Raw genomic sequence first — 17,485 nt, forward strand, 5'->3', positions numbered from 1 at the left:
AGAAATAAGATTCTCTTTTATGAGATTTGTTTTCTGACGAACATTTCTTCGGCGTAAGAGCGTGATATCATGTCACGTCACATCACGTCACGCGCAATTGTCTGGTGGCTGCTGGATGGTCGGATGACTGGATGACTTTCTGGGAGTAGCACACCCCATACTTCACCAAGGGGGAGAGGGGAATATTCACAGAGAACCCAGGGTGAGCCCCATAATAGCCCTCGACCAGGTCCCACCCTCTTGGCAAACAGAAAGGCCTTGAAAGTGTGCACGACCGCAAGAGTCGCCGCCCCTTGCATGGCGGGGCGAAATTTGATTATGCCCCTTCCACGTGGATGAACCCGACGAGATTCATCGGCGGGGGATCTCCTTACCGCAGCGACAAGTTGTCTTTGTTGGTCGTTGGCTGCCGTGCATGCGTATCCCAGTGTATTTCCGTTTTTAATGTATCATATAGAATAGTTGAAAGCAAAAATTAATATATTTATCATTTTCTTCTACATATTTTATGTATTTTACATTTTATAATTTACTTTATTTTACAGATTTTTTCCTATATTTGCTTAAATATTCAAAGCATTAAACCATATACACATATATAGGTATTTATATTTTTTACTTTTTTTTTATTTATACTTTTGTTGTGTATATTTTGTTAAAATTTGCGTAGCTAAAATCAAATACTTACAATTAGTATAGTAAATATACCATTATTATATAGAAAATTATTACATGGAAATAGTTATATGATTTTCAATTCAATTGAGAAAGACTCCAGTACTTCTGGAGAGTTTTATTCAAAATATAAATATTTTCTCAACAAAATTTTCTTCTTATGTATACATGTATATGTTGAGAAATATTAGCAATTTTTTAGTCATAAACGCCTTAGACTAAACACATTTTTAAACATATTTTTATGCGATGCAAGTAAATATCTACGTATCGATTAATTGCAAATAAATTTTGATAGAATCAATGTAATATTAATATTAGAATTATATTTTAGCGATTTTATATTTTATATTTCAAAAGCTGGCAAAATTATGAAGTGTACGACAAGTATACGACAATTAAATATTAAATGCAAAGCCCGTCGGACAGCCACAACGCTCCATATTTTTGTGTGACGCAAGTTTTTGCCTACTATAAACACAATACCTTTCTAAATCGCAGCAATCCGCAAAAAATGTGCTCTCAATAAATTCGGCGAGATTGGGTAGAAATGTACGATATTTGTAGACGCCTGATCCATCATCGGTCATTGACGGGCGTACAATGAAACTCCAGGAAACGATATTACGAAATGAAAGCGATGCACCCACGATCACTCATATTCTTTTTTCTATTTCAATCAGAATAGACCAATTTGTAACAATTGTAGTGCATGGGGCGTAAAACTATCATGCAAAAGGTACTCGTTTGATGGATCTTTTAATACACAGTTTCGAAACACGGTCGTTCAAATAGCCGTGTCTGCTACTTATTCTTGTTAATTTTTTTATGAAATCATCAACATATGGTATACAAAATGTTAAGAACTTAATTTTGGATTTCAGATTAAAATTAGAAATTTGATTAGATAGGAAGGCGGAGTTTGATTGCTTATAAACTCTAGTATATAATGTAATTTAGATAATATCTTCACATCTTGTTTTAGGAAACAAATTTAAGAATCGCAAATTATTCGAGATTATGAGAAGGATCAATATCGTTTAGTCTCAAATGTATTTATATAATAAAATTTCAACTTATATTATTGGTCCAGAATTATTAACTTCTGTGTAAGTAGTGAATACTCTGTGAATTTCGGAAATGGTAACAAGTAATGGCAGGTAGAAAAGATTTAGGCATTCATTGACTGCAAGCAAAAACCCGCGACGGTCGTTGAGTCAACACAACCTCGTATCCTTTTACCGCAAAAGACGTAACTTCAACTTGACACACGGTAGCCGTAATCGGCTGTTGTGAAATCCGTCATTCTAAGTAAGACGAATCGAGAACTGTTAGTAAAAAGAAAACTGAAGTAACTTCTTAGATCTGATCAATCATCACGTTGACATCTATTCAAAGAGTATACGCAAATAAAGAAAAGAAAAAAGAAAGGTATTTTAAATTGTTGAAAAATTTGAGCTTTCAGCCTTTAGAATGATTTTCATTATCTCGTAGATATGGTAATAAATTACTTGACTAAATTTATAAGTACTGGGAACAATAATAAATATGAAAAAGGGGTAAATACAACAATTGAGAGTGTTATAAGATTTCTAAAGAGTTAGCTTTTTTGTTAAATGGTCCAGGTTATAAATAAATTCGGGATAAAGTTCTTTATAAATTGATTCTATAATTAACGATTTTTTAAGATATAAAATTAATATTTATACATGGTTAAATGTAAATATTTATAATTAATTAATCTTGTATTTATTTAAGAAGAATTTACAAATATACATCACAACTTATATTTATTTATTTATTTATTTTTAAGCAAATAATTGTTACACAATTGTGTATTAACTCACATTTTATTAATAAATTGGAAGAAATGATGGAAGAAAATTCCAGAGAGAAGATTTATTTTAACAAGTTATATGGTCTGTAAATATTGCCATTAAGATCTATTTATTAATACTATGAAAATTGTCTGACTTATGGTATCACGAAGATTGTACGATGGCGCAAAATTCAAGCGACAGGACCTTTGCAAAATGAGCGACGCTGTGATGAATGCGATGAAGGGCATAGTCGAAGGCCCATCAATGGCTCTCGGTCGATTTCATAGAAACATCGTTTTGATAGAAGAGTGTCGTCACAATTGATGCAAGCGAAACAGCCGATAAAAATGAAACAGCCGATGGTTGAAAAGAAGAGGGTGAGTGACGTGAATCGGCGGGGGTGGCTATCTGTTACTGAGGGTCGACTCTTTCATTTTCTTTGTCTCTTCGAATGTTACAATAAATCAATGACATGCTTTTGCGAAGTACTATCCTCAAAGATTTTTGGTGTATATGTTACGAGCAAAGTGGGCAATGCTGACATTGTACAGTAGGCAACTCGGGCAATGTCGACATTGCCCACTTGCGGACTTTGCCCGTAACATATATGTACAAATAATCAGTATATTAAAGATATTGGCCCGTATTCAGAACGCGCTTACAACGATGTTAGCGCGCTAACATACTATACTTTACGTCACGCATATTATAGAATTTTAGAGATAAAAGCGTTCTTTTATCGATAAAAGCGCGTTCTGAAAACAGGCCATTAAATCAATTGCATTAAACATATTCTGCCTCAACAGAGTCTGCCGAAATAAGTAGATCGCTAGCAGATTCTGATAATCAATCTGCCATTATATGTTATATCTGCCATTATAATTAATAGAATTTATTATATTTATGCTATTATTTTGCTGACAAAAAAGACATTTTTGCACAGAATCAATGCATTTTGTATAATCTGGTTTCGCAGATATGACTGGACATATGATAGCCTAAAGGCGCATCTACATCTTGATACTTTCAAGAATATTTTTATTTCTTTACTTCGCAAGTGTGAGTAAACATATTCTGAATGTGATGACTTCAGAGATAAAAATATGTATTAACTTCATTAATAAATTCGTACAACCAATGCTTGCGAATTACAGCTTATCGCCTTATAAATATAATGTATGCACTAACAACCGCAGAGGCTTAGATAAACATTTTATTTGTACTGAATTTATTATTGAAGCGTTATAAATTTATTTCAAATGCATTCAATTTATGTCTTATAATATATTAAGTGTTGAACTTAATTGCTGCCACTCGCTACTACAGAGTGCTGGCTCCAACGCTGGGGAGTTTCGACGATGAAGTCATATGTCTTTTGTAGTTTAGACATCTCTGAAAGTGATTCAATCCTCACAGATTAGATTTCTCGACGCCAAAGAGATTTTCCAATCGATTGAAAATGATCATCCGTAGCCAACAATCGACGCAAAGTCATTTTGTTGCATAACGCTCGACCACATGTCGCGAAAAGCGTGAAGCAGACACTTTTAGAGCTTGAATGGGAAGTTCTCCCGTATCCAGCGTACTCTCCAGACTTGGCACCGTCGGATTAGCATCTCTTCCGATCGATGCAACACGCACTTACGGACACACACTTCTCCAGTTACAACGAAGTCCAAAAATGGGTGGATGAATGGATCGCCTCGAAAGACACCGCGTTCTATCGTCGTGGGATTGCCCTGTTACCAGAGAGATGGGAAAAAGTAGTAGAAAATGGAGGAAATTACTTTGATTAAGGTTCATTCATTCATCTTCCCTTCGAAACAAATCAATTTTGGAGACGAAAAAACGGCAGGAATTTTAAAAATACTTAGCATATAATAAATAATGAATAAAAATATTATTTATTATATCATTTAATGAATAATAGCATTATTAAAAATGATAACAATGATTATTGGATTAACATCGTTTGAATAAGAAACATTTCATCTGTACCAATATCTCCCACGCTTATATGAGAATAGTCGGGGATTATAACCCTTCTGTAACCAATAATAATCAGCGTCGATGTGAAATTTTGTGTCACGGGCGTGCCTCGTCGAAACAGTTTGAAGAAAGCGATATGCTCGAGTGAACGGGGTGGACCTACTGTAGGTCTTGCGACCCTTCGATATCATTCGTTCGTATCGGTTCTGCATCTTTCTCTGCCTTTCCAACCGTGCTGACTTTCCACGCTGATCGTTTCATGTCCCTCCCCTCCTTCGGCCTGCACTCGTGCTCCCTCGTAACAAAAGGGGCGAGAGCCCCGTGGCCGCAGCGACCGATTAATTCTCTACAAAGGGGCTGCGTATCTCGCATCGAGCCCTCGACAGGCCCCTCTAAACCCACCTACGGCCTTACTGCCAACGGCGTCCATGCTTTCATTCTCCTGCAACCGATGCTTTAGGACGATCCCTCCCTCCTCCATCCCTAAAGTGGATTGGCTCGACCCCCAAAAGGCCATAGGCAGGGGAAAATATTTCTATAAGTATAAGATCGGGGTGAGCCTAGATTTATATTCAGTTACCTTTGAACAGCTCTTATTGTCGTGTTGACTGTCCCATATACGACACACTGGAGTCTTACGTGACAGAGGAAGTAGTGTTCAACATCCTTAGTTTTTCTCAAGATGTCCAAACCGAAGACAATGGGTTTATTTCGACCTTGGAATGATCTGGAAACAACAAACGAAGCTTCCGAAATCGATATCACGATTGACAACGCACTCCACAATACGCCATGCAGCAGGCAGGAAGACGACGAACAAGTTGTGTCCTCAACGACATCGACAACTTTGACGAATACTATCGAAATGTCTGATGACTGTGATGGCAATTTGTTGGATCAAGAAACGGCGACTTCAACATCGTTGACCGGTTTTCATCGAATAAGAGGAAGCAAATCCTTCGGTAAAGTAGCAACCAGAACTACGCCATCCCTCGAAGACGAAGATGCCTCCGCTGGCATCGTGCAAAGTGCGAAGGACAACTCACGTGTCTTCCATCCACAACAACCGCTGGATTCAATTACTCCGATGTCGCGCTCGATTTCTACTCGAGATTCGGACAAGTTCAACGCTTCTAGTGATGTTATTTCGCCGAACTATTTCTCGACGCTAAGAGAACTTCGACCATCGGAGGATTTTACTTCGATTATCGGAACTTATTCGATGACCGCAAATTCAGGACCATGGACTGGGAGCTCAGAATCACGCCTTCCCGATGTCCCCAGGATACATCCCGGTGTCTATCCAGTGATACATTCCGGATTTCAGTCTGGGATCTATCCTGGAATCTTTCCTCTAAATCTTTATAATCATTCCGTGGAAGAGGCGGTGCAAATTGTGCATCGGCAGGATGTTGTTGCTAAAGAGATGAAAAAAATGCGCCCAAAGAAACACAACTGTCCACATTGCAGTATGGCATTTAGTAACGGCGGCCAGCTTACCGGACATATTCGCATACACACTGGTTAGTTAAAAACTTTAGTATAAATAATTTATAAATTTATACAATGTTGTATGAGTAAAAAAATAATCATATATAAGAAACGTTTCTTAGAGAACATTTTTAAACATTTCTATAAAACAGTCTTATTTTTTATGTAATAGTATTTTGTTAGACAGAACGTTCAAATTTAGTTTGGGGGGCAAGTTGTTCTCTTTATTTTATTTTACTTTTATTGTATTTTACTCTTTTTATCTTATTTTACATGAAGCTGCGATAAAGAATTTCTTAATTACAAAAGATAGACACAGTTTGTCACAGTGGAAACCTTTGTAATATTTGTATCCTCTTTTAATGTATAAATACTTTGCAAAGTATCTGTAACTCTCCTACATAGACAACACTTACATTTAAAATACTCGCTATTTAAAATATTTTTAGAGAGATTTATCATTTGAAAAAAGAGTTTCTATGTCCACTTTGTATATTTTGTTTTCGGTTAATATTGCTTACTTCGCGTAATAAATTTGTGCGCAAACATTCATGATTATCCTTCTAATTTGTATTTGAGAAAAATATCGGCAATAATCTTTGGATACCATCCGAATAAATTTAGGCAAATATGAATGATCATTTTGACAGAACATATATATAGGATTTCGTTCCTACAGGTGAAAGACCGTTCAAGTGTGACGTTGAGTCCTGCGGGAAACGGTTCACTAGAAATGAGGAATTGACGCGACACAAACGAATTCACACTGGCGTTCGGCCTTACTCTTGTGTCTTTTGCAAGAAGCGATTTGGACGCAAAGATCACCTCAAGAAGCATATGAGGACTCATGAGGTACGCGACTCGTATCGTGTTTCCACAGCGGCATTAGACATGATCGCTTCTCTAAGTTATCCATTTCAACAATCCACCGAACTTTCGCCGTATCTTTATCAGATCTGACGTTGGATCTCTGATAAAAAGTCGAACACAGTGATCATTTTGACAATAAATAAATTTAATGTTTAAATTGACAATAAACGTACAGTTAGCTTTCGATGCTTGGAGAATTTTGACAAGAAGTTCGAAGGGTTTTGCATCAATTAATTCGATGGTAATCGCAAATTCAGATACTATAGACTGTGAGCTCGATATTCTCTGAGTTTGTCACGACAAATTTATCATACGAAAGGGAAAATAACGCGAATATTTTGCATCGTTAGATAAATTGCAAATTTAGATAAATAAGTTAGAATAAGTTCATGTATTTTACAGTGTAATATACTAGTCCGATAACGCTGTATTGTAAATTCCAATCACTACGATAGTACAATATAATCATGCAGTTTATGCAGTCAATCTAACATCATTAAGGTGTTTCATTTTTAAATTGAATGAATTCTCGAAACATATTACTTTATTATTTATCTTATGTTCTTTTACTCTAATTTAACGTAAAATAATATAAATACTTATGTAGTACAATTTGTACGTTCATGTAGTTTTTATCGTTTCTCAATTGGTTTACAAGACTTCTGTGTTACATTATATACTTGTTTCTACTTATAATCTAACTTAGCTTTTATTTGCGATTTATCTAACTTATAACTAATTTAACGTAAAAAACAATTTAATTATTGCCATCTCTGTTCATCTTACAAACCAAGATTTCCATTTCTGTAGATGTTTCTATGTTAACTTCTATTTTTTCTCAATTTTTCTTTCATATAATGTATATATTTATGTAATATAATGTGTATACTTATGTAATATAATATAAATTTTCATCTCTTCTTTTAGCGTCATATCCTCTCAGCGAATGTTGGCAATTGTCTTGGCTATTATTGTTTTGTTAACTATAACTTTGAACAATTCTAGAGACATTTTGCCAAAATTGCCTTAAATTCTTCAGCTATGAGATTTTTGTCTTTCAAACAAAGTTTTACCGTATTTTGCCTTGTGTAACTATTGAAATAGATAGTACTTATAATTAGAGTTTATTATATACTCTTAATATAAGTTAGATGTAACAATAATGTATTTTAGGAAAGTAATATGTTAACTGTACATATATGTGTATAAAATTATATGTTAGGTGTAAATAATCAAAGACTGAATATATTTGAAAAATGCATATTTTATATATATTTATTAAATTTATATATTATATTTGTTATATAATTAAGTAATTTACTGTTGAAATAAATATTTATAGTATATCGATAGTGTTTAATTTGAATATAATAACTCATTGCTTTGCATATATATTTTTATTTTAGCGTACTGAATATTCTTAAATTCTCTAAAATGTACAACTCTAATTAAAACACAGAAATGAAATGAATTAACTTTTATTAAATAATCAGTATTTTATTATTGCAACAATTGAGCATTTAAATTACACATGACAATTTTTAATTCGTATCTATTGCTCCTTCTTAATATATTTTCTTAATTATAAAATATTAGCAGATGATTAGATTATTATAATAATTTATAGTAATATTATACTCTTTTCTCTGTTAATATTAATATTGTATTATGTCCAAATAGTAATTGCAATATTTCCCTGATAAGTTTATGCACTATTTCTTTGCATAAGTATGAATCTATAATATTTTAAATCAGGCAACGATATTCGTCCATCAACGTTGCCTCGGGACTACCACCATTTTCCCGGCGATTAAATTCAAGATGGCGTCACCAACCGCACTGATTGCAACCCCTCATGTAATAGAGAACCCCTTGCTCGTTTATGCGACGCACTGTAAAGGATGTAGGGGAAGAACGGTGGGTTGCGCCCTTTCGCCCTCGGAAACGCACACGCGTCTCTGTGTCCGTGCTCTTTTTCCGCCTTTTTTTTCATTACAATACGTTTTTATGGGATGTTTCGCGGTTACGTATATGAATCTGTGATTCCGAGGGAAGTATGAAAGGATGATATGCTCACTCGTCAAATCAAAGAATTAAAAAAAAAATTGAATGTAATTCATTTCTTCAGAAATCTTTTATATATTTGATTTGAATTTGTATCGTTTTTTTACTTGATAATTACAATTTCCCAATAGTTTGCAAAATGATTTTTTTATGGCTGTACAGTTAATGACAAACTAATTATATAAAATATATTTTTTCTTTGTAAATATATTTAATATTAAATATTTTACTCTAATATTCATTAGTTTATTATTTTTAATGAAGTATTGTATGATAGAAGATTAAAACTTTGTTATTTAATTGCTTCCCCAAAAGAATACAATTCACCAATGTGTATCTTTCTTTTAATCGTTTAAGTAAGTCATCAATATCTCGATATTCTTTTCTAAGCCTTTTAAGCCTTAACTGCAATTGAACACACGCTAAGAAGCGAATTTTAGATTCAAAACGGATTATGAGTGGCACGCGATTGTCAATTTCTGTCCGGAACATGACATGGATACGATCGCAACTGACAGAACTGGATAATCCGGGAGCTGCTGCGGTAGCTTAGCGTTAAGTGTACCAGATTCTCACACGGGGAGTGCCGGTAGCAATTCGGGTAGCGGAAACCCCGCTGGGACTTTGTTGGGCTCGTTGACACCCCCCTACCGACCAATAGATATATGATCGCGAGCTCTCTAGAGTTCTTTCTCTAGAGCACGAATCTTTCTTCTCGGTCTCTGTCCCGCTTCATCTATTGTACTAACAATAAGTTTCATAGTTCTTTTCCGAAGATACGAAACTTCGTTCTCTTTTCTCTCTTCTAAAAGTTCCTCTTTCTAATAGCCAGTTAAGTTTCATCCTTTTAGATATTTTTTCATTAAGTATTTTTTAGAGTTTTTTAATTGAAAAGAAAAAAATCTTCATGGATTTTGAACTTTTTTTTACAAATAATGCATCTTATGATTTCTTCTTTGTTCCTTTTTTTATTGTCCCATGCAGATTGGCAGGTGACTTGTTTGGTCTGGCCTGTTCCAAATCTTATAACCGAAGGGTAACCTTGGGTTAAACGATTATTTAAATGCATCCGGATTACGGCCCTAGAAAAGTCTACCCTAATCTCTCAGGTTACACTGATAATCTATTATTATTAAGTCGACTACGTCCGCCAAATATTTGTAGCATCTTTTGTCACTTTCTACTTTTGTACTTGCCAACAAAAAAACGGATTATTTTGCTTCAAACTCTATTTTTTTTCAGATAAAATAAAAATAAAGAATTTACAATTTCTATTCAAATGATAATAATCTTTCTGCGTGTAATTTAACGACTTACCATTGAAGTATGTATCATCGAAGTTGAAGTCGATGTTTTATGGCACGTGCAGAATGTGAGAAACATCTGCAGGCAAATTGCGACTTTTTTTTACTTATTAAGTAAAAGACCCTAATTATATATGAAAAATTGCGTCCCGATTAATAAGAAATTAGTTAATTAGTTTTCATACATAGACAGCGGTCTGATTCACGCTTACGGCACTCGTGAGCATCATTTGTCCTTATTTAATATTTGAGAAACAACAAGAATGAAATGATTCTTAAGCATTGTAAGCGTGAATCGGACTATATACCTATATGATCTACCTTATAATGTGATGAATAGAAAGTGTTATAGACATAAGGCTTAATAATGAATAGTTTTCGAGCTATCCCTAGTAATGCAATTATTGGCACAATATTGGTCCAATATATCATCGAAACTTAACCAATGTATCGCCAATAAATTGCTATTAAGGATAATGTTTCAAAGGTATAAAACTTCTATTCATAGAGCTTTGATACGCCACAATAGTTTACAAACTATCTATTATTGAGCTTTATTGTGTTTATGACGTCTTTTGTTCCCCATATTTCCTTATAAAAATTTAACAGTGACCAATATATTACTGAAAGACAATAATTAATTATTTTTTAAAGTACTAAAAATACTGAACAATAATTCTTTTAATATTTAAAATAAGTAGATATAATTACTATTTTTCTGTATTGGCTAGTATTATATTTCTATAAGAGTTATATTATATGTGAAAACTAATCCATTTTACTGGAATCCAATTTACTATATAATTAGCGCAGGGTCCTTTGTTGTTATATACATTAACAATTCTTATGCGTATTATATTGGATGCAGCAATTGCGAGTAATATTTACGCCCTAAATTCACAATGAATTCACAATCGTTTCAATTCTCTCTAATAGCTGTTGCTTCGAGGAAATCGCTGTCAGCGGATACAAATTCTTCCGCTTTCGCCGTCGCCGTTCATTCTCTTCGCCTTTTACGCACGTCCAAACATTACCTGCGCGTTATGTTGTCCATGTCGCAGATCGCTTCCCTTGTGCAGCGATGCACGCCGCGGGTGGGCCTGTATATCGGAATGTTTGCCCGCGTCATTGTTACGCGTCTGACACTCGATACGTTCCTCCTAGAATCCGGTTTTAAAAAGCGTTTAGAACCCCTAATGGCCAGCCACCTTTCCTTCTGCCTTACGCAGATACCGCTTCTTCATCGGGAGATCTTTCGCATTCTCCCTCGCGAGGACGAGTGTGTTCTCGCACTCACCAGGAAGCCACGGGCACACCCGGGGCGCCGCTGACTTTCTGATGTATGGATCGCTTGTATCCATTCGCAATTCAAAGACGATGAATACGCGCTGACGTTCCTCGTTGCGCGCACCTGAAAGCTACGGATCACTCGCAGAATCATCACGACAGTCTGGACTGCCCGCGGGGATGAGTAGTTTGTAAACGGAAGAAGGTGCGAGTAATGTAATTCGTTAATCGAGGGGGCTGTTGGATCAGGATGCAATTCGAGCAGATGAAACGTTTCAGGAAGAAACATTGAAAATGTAGTTACAGTACGTGCACAAAAATCTTAGATAAGAAAGTTACTTAATGATTTACGTGTTCTTTACAATGTTATCATTATCATTAAATTTCTAGTGTTACTTTTTAACATGATTTATGTGTACTTTACTTTTCCTTATTTGTATTTTATTTTACAATTGTGACGGATATGTGTAATCTCTGTTCTCGACCTTCAGTCATAAAATAATATCGTCAATTGTGAAATCGTAAAATTTATGAATAACCAAAAAATTGTTTTTATGTAATATATAACATAATAAGTAGATATTTTATTAACTAATAATTAAAACCATTAATAAAATGATTCATTTCTCTCTATAATAACTTAAAGTAATAATAATTTAAATAATAATTTCTAGGTATATTAAAACAGCAAAAATTATGTATATTGTTATTTTTTGTCTTATGTTAGAAAACTATACTTAACAAAGACAATTTATAGAAAAATTTGATGTTAAGCATTAGTAGAAAGAGAAAAAAAGACAATAAAAGAAAGAAGAAAATATTATTTTACTCTTTATTAATATTATTATGACAGTTGCAACTGTATGTTTTTACTGATAATATATGTAGTTTCCTATTTGCTTTTCTATGTTAGTCGCTTCTTCTATTATATTTCAAATCTTTCAATTGGATTTACTTAATTTGCAATTTCATACATTTTCCCACCTATTACATTTCCACCTGGACCGTAATTGCAAGCTAGGTAGCTCGTATTCCATTGATTATTCTTATACGTCATAAATCCGCAACCAACTTCTTTTGTTTCAGCCCAGACTATTTGGGTATAATGACTTGTCTCCGCTTGCATTCTACAAATAATTTATTTTATAATCGTATTAAAAACGTTATCATAAATATATCTTCAAAGGTATTTAATTGATACTATAATAGTTTAATATCATTTCTTATATATAATATATAGATATCTCTATAAAGTATACTATAAATACAGTATATAAATATGATGCAGATATGTACAAGACTTTTTTTACGATTTGAAGAATTAATTTATATCGCAGTATATTTGCAAATATATTTAAAATCTATATGTAAGATCTATATGCATTAGAATATTTAATATTAAAAAGATATTTACTTAAATGGCTGGTTAACTCTTCTTGCATCAAAGTTTTCTACTTCATTGTACCATAAATCGATAAAATTTTGCATAGTGTAATCGTTTTCTCCAGAAGAATATGACTGGGCTACATTCTGACCAACTTGATATTTATCTGTAATGCATTTAAGTAAAAATAATAAACAAATTAATAATTCGTACATTTAATTTACAACTATAAGTGACAGTTATAAATCGGTACCTACTTATATCTCTACATGCATCATGACCATAATTGCATTGATTGACCCATCTTTGCGCAATGTTTGCTAATTCCTTATTCCAGGTCTAAGAGAATGTATATATGAGCGTGTATTCATATAATATAATATTGTGTGTATGTGAAAAAGTACATAAATGTATGCACTACTGCTTATAAGTTCAGGAATAATTTTCGCGCATCTCATGAAAAATTAAATTACAAAAACGTCTTTAAAAAGTTTTTAAAAAATTTATGCGAATCAAAATTCAATGTTTATTTATCACAAGGAAGAGATATTAAAGGAAATTAAAATTTTTCTTGACGCAACCTGACAGTTAGTTCGCCATATTTAACTCTGAGATTGAGTTGATTTATATCAATTCGAGTTGAATTTCCTGATTTTTTTTACAGTGTAGAAACAAAATTAAAATTCAAAACGGATAATGTATTTTTAAACACTTCTCTACGGCCGGTATTCATAGTCAGATCTTATATTCAAGACCGTTTTAAATATAATCTTAAGAAGTCACGAATTAATCAGAGGATCGTATTAGCGTCTTAAGACATTACTTAAGACAATCTTGAAATAAGAATGAATACCGCTCTACGATTATTTTTTTTCTTAGTAAGATGTGAGATGTGAGCAAATTGTAAACATTTCTGAATTTATAAACGGTAGTGTACATCAGTATATGTATATTTGCACATACGTATTTAGGTACACACAAGTTCCAAAAGTCCGAACAAAAGTTTATTCATAATTTTATATATCGTTACATGTATTGTATAAATTTTAATTTGAAATAAAAAAATATTTTTTTTAAGTATATGTACTATATATTCTTTTTGTATTGCATGATATACATATAAAATTATAGATAATGTTTTTTCACTTTCTAAATTTTCTCATGACTTGTGAACTATTTGAAGGAAATTTATTACGTCTTTATACATTTGCCTTAGGTACGTAAATAAACACAAAGTTATTATTTAAACTCTTTACGGAAAAAATTAATTAAATTAGTATTGGTTAACCGTTATTACACCAATTTTTAGTTTATAAAAGATGTTATAAAAAAATGATTGAATCTTTAAGTCAAAGCTATCATAGTTAAATCACAACTTTATATACTTCTTTTTAAAAAATTTAAATAAACATTTAATTATTTCAAATAAATTTAAACATACTTATTCGATGTCTTTTTGTTTATATTTTAATTTACTGTAATAATATATTATATGTTACGTCTTACCAAGTTTGGCATGTCAACTGCCTTAGGTTGCCAACCAGGATTTCCTCTAGATTCTTGACCCAATGCTACTCTTTGTCTCAGTTTATTGTGTATAGTTAATATTGAGTCTATGTCTTCATTAGTAACACCAACTTTATATACTTGTTTGCATGTTGCCGATGGTTCTGGAGACTACGACATAATTTTGTACAATTAACTAAGCACATTTTTAATACATATATCAAATTGTTTCTTACAAAGCGATCTCAACGATCTTCTAAGGAAGAAAAATAAATATTCTTATTTAGATGTGTGAAATAAGATACTTTTTTAAATAAATTATATATTTTTATTAAGTTGAGGAGAACACAAAACTTCCTGTATATGGGAAAAGCTTTATGTTCTTTTCAACTTATTAAAAATAATATATACGTATACATATAACACGTGTAATCTACTTACGGTGTAAGTACACATTGTATGAGGCCCTTTAATTTCACACGTTTCTACACTGCAATAATTATCTATTGCGATTGTATTAGCAAATATTCCCGCCAAAATTACGGCAAAATACAACGGGAAAATTACAGCCATGATGCTTTTCTTATACTTTTTATTATTTCTTATGCTTTTTAATATTTCCTTCGAGAACTTCTTTCTGGTTTTTAAAGAATACAGCAAGTTCAATTTATATACTATTGTTATCACTCGAAACTATTGCCATTAATATTATCTGCATTATTAACTTATTATCTAGTTTTTATGCATTTCTTTGTTTTTTATCTTTTCTTAATATTACGTTATATTTATTTTACAGAGCATATTCAGTATTTACTACAATTATTATGAACAATGCAAATATTTTACAATTTATTTTTAATGTTATTACAATCTTTGATTAATATTATTTCATATTACTTTGCATTTCAACATCGAAATGGAATATTTTATTATTTAATATAAAGTTTCTTGTTGCCAAATGTTTTATATATTGGCAAACATTTGGTGAGATAAGTGAGTTGATTTAAAATGTCTTTTACAATATTTTGTAGGACTTGTAGATACATAATATAAGTTTTATTACAAATTTTATTATAAATTAAATTATAAATATTGAGTAATGAAATTTATTGACAATTTATTAAAATAAAATATTTAAAAAATGAAATTAAAATAAAATATTACTTTATGATTGATAATCAGAAAATCTTGGAAGAAGTATTTGTTATCTTATTTAAATTTGAATTACATTCTATTAGATTTTTATGTTTATTAATACTATAGCTTGTACTTCTCCTTATTTTTTTTGTATTGCTATACAAAATTAGAATGACTATAAGTTTAAAGTACATGTAATTTATAAATTTAAACTTCAATACCTTAATATATTGTTTTATTGAATTTATAATATACTTTATAAAATTTATAAAATCTCTATTAATGTTTTTTTCTCAAATTTAGCATAAGAATTTAGCTCAAATTTAAATAATTTTTTTTTAACATGAAACGAAAGAATGATTACATTAAGTACGAACTATACAAGAACATTATCGTTATAAATGCAATTTTTTTTTATCTTTTTAAAAGTAATATAATTAGGTATATTCTTATCAACTAAAAAGCTAATTTATTTCTTCCATAATACAAATTATTGTTACAGCTATTTGTATTTTCTGTTATTTTTTTTGTATTATCTATAACTATAAGGAATAATATCAAAAATATATTATTTATAAAAAAATTTTAATTAATATCTAGATATATTATTTTATTGATTACAGATATTCGAAAAAAATCACTATAAATGTTTCTATCATAATTTTATACATATCTGATTTAAATTTAAATAAAAATATTAAATCATTTTTTTTAAATAGAATTACCTAAAAAATCATAAAAATAAAAAGGTCAGGCCATGTTCAAAAAAACATCCTCAAAAATTTAACTTTTATAAATTTAAATTATCTAGAATAGATTATCTAAAATAATATATTACCATGAAAAGTAACTGATATATTATTAATAAAGATGCCAGTTCAAAGTGAATAAAATGTATATTATTTAAATATAATAATATATTATCATGAAGAATAACTGATATGTTATTATCAGTTTCAAGTTCAAAATGAAAATACATACATATAAGTATAACAGATTACAATTTGATTCTAGAAAATAAGTACGATATGTTATTCTTAGTGCACAAAATATAAAAGTCGTTTATTGAGATTTAGAAATACGAAAAGTATTACATTAGAACGGTATTTCAAAAGCTCTATAACGAAGTGAATATATGTATATTATGTCAAATAATCACTAAACTCTTTAACTGAATAGCTTCTCTGTACTTAACTTGAGAACTTCTTATTTATAAATTTTGAGTTTACTTAATATTTATTCATTTCAGGTAATAAGGCAACGTTTTTTGATCAATAAATTACTCGCTGAAAATACGGCATAACAAACCAAAAATTGGAAGTTGATACGAAAATTCGAAATTTTACTAAAAAAAGATGGGAGGCTTTTAATCTAAACCATTTTCATAACTCTTATATTTCAATTATTTATTTCCATCTCTCGAAAGTTTTTTGAGAGCAGGCCGCCATGTTCTTTTTCCGTGTCATTAACAAATTGGTACTCTGGAATTACAAGCAATTATTTTTCATTGTACGGGCTAGTATAAATTTCAAATCAAATCTCAATAAACGACTTTTATATTTTATGCACTAAGAATAACATATCGCACTTATTTTCTAGAATCAAATTGTAATCTGTTATACTTATATGTATGTATTTTCATTTTGAACTTGAAACTGATAATGACATATCTCTGATAATGACATATCACTTATAATGAAACTGACAAATCAGTTATTCTTCATGGTAATATATTAATATATTTAAATAATATACACTTTATGTATATTCACTGGCATCTTTATTAATAATATATCAGTTACTTTTCAGAGTACAGATATACGGAGCAGCATTTTAGTAATGTAAGTATCATGAATGTATATATTTTCGATTCTTATCACGTAACTTTCTATAAGTTACAATTTATGCAATACAGTTAGAAAAAATTGAAATATATGGTATACACATATATAAATATA

General features: G+C 31.2%; 2 protein-coding genes across 2 annotated transcripts; one reads left to right on the forward strand and one right to left on the reverse strand.

Moving 5' to 3' along the window:
- Window positions 1-5,166: 5,166 nt before the first annotated feature.
- Window positions 5,167-6,935, forward strand: LOC108730828 (transcription factor Sp9). Its single transcript, XM_018460755.1, has 2 exons — window positions 5,167-6,007; window positions 6,655-6,935. Exons 1-2 carry the CDS (start codon window positions 5,167-5,169, stop codon window positions 6,933-6,935), a joined length of 1,122 nt encoding a protein of 373 aa, XP_018316257.1.
- A 5,399-nt stretch (window positions 6,936-12,334) lies between these two features.
- On the reverse strand, window positions 12,335-15,021 carry LOC108730963 (venom allergen 3-like). Its single transcript, XM_018460969.1, has 5 exons — window positions 14,832-15,021; window positions 14,391-14,561; window positions 13,142-13,223; window positions 12,915-13,050; window positions 12,335-12,627 (listed from the first exon to the last, which is right to left on the reverse strand). Exons 1-5 carry the CDS (start codon window positions 14,961-14,963, stop codon window positions 12,456-12,458), a joined length of 693 nt encoding a protein of 230 aa, XP_018316471.1. The 5' UTR covers window positions 14,964-15,021; the 3' UTR covers window positions 12,335-12,455.
- Between the last annotated feature and the right edge of the window lie 2,464 nt (window positions 15,022-17,485).

Source organism: Mycetomoellerius zeteki, unplaced genomic scaffold, assembly GCF_001594055.1.
Source record: "Mycetomoellerius zeteki isolate Tzet28-1 unplaced genomic scaffold, Tzet1.0 scaffold98, whole genome shotgun sequence".
NCBI classification, from domain to species: Eukaryota; Metazoa; Arthropoda; class Insecta; order Hymenoptera; family Formicidae; genus Mycetomoellerius; species Mycetomoellerius zeteki.

Coding starts and splice junctions, on each gene's coding strand:
- LOC108730828 (XM_018460755.1), top strand. CDS start 5,167: ATGTCCAAACCGAAGACAATGGGTTTATTTCGACCTTGGAATGATCTG. Junction 6,008..6,654: donor ACATATTCGCATACACACTG/GTTAGTTAAAAA, acceptor TCGTTCCTACAG/GTGAAAGACCGTTCAAGTGT.
- LOC108730963 (XM_018460969.1), bottom strand. CDS start 14,963: ATGGCTGTAATTTTCCCGTTGTATTTTGCCGTAATTTTGGCGGGAATA. Junction 13,224..14,390: donor CAGTTGACATGCCAAACTTG/GTAAGACGTAAC, acceptor ACATTCTCTTAG/ACCTGGAATAAGGAATTAGC. Junction 12,628..12,914: donor AGAGTTAACCAGCCATTTAA/GTAAATATCTTT, acceptor AATTATTTGTAG/AATGCAAGCGGAGACAAGTC.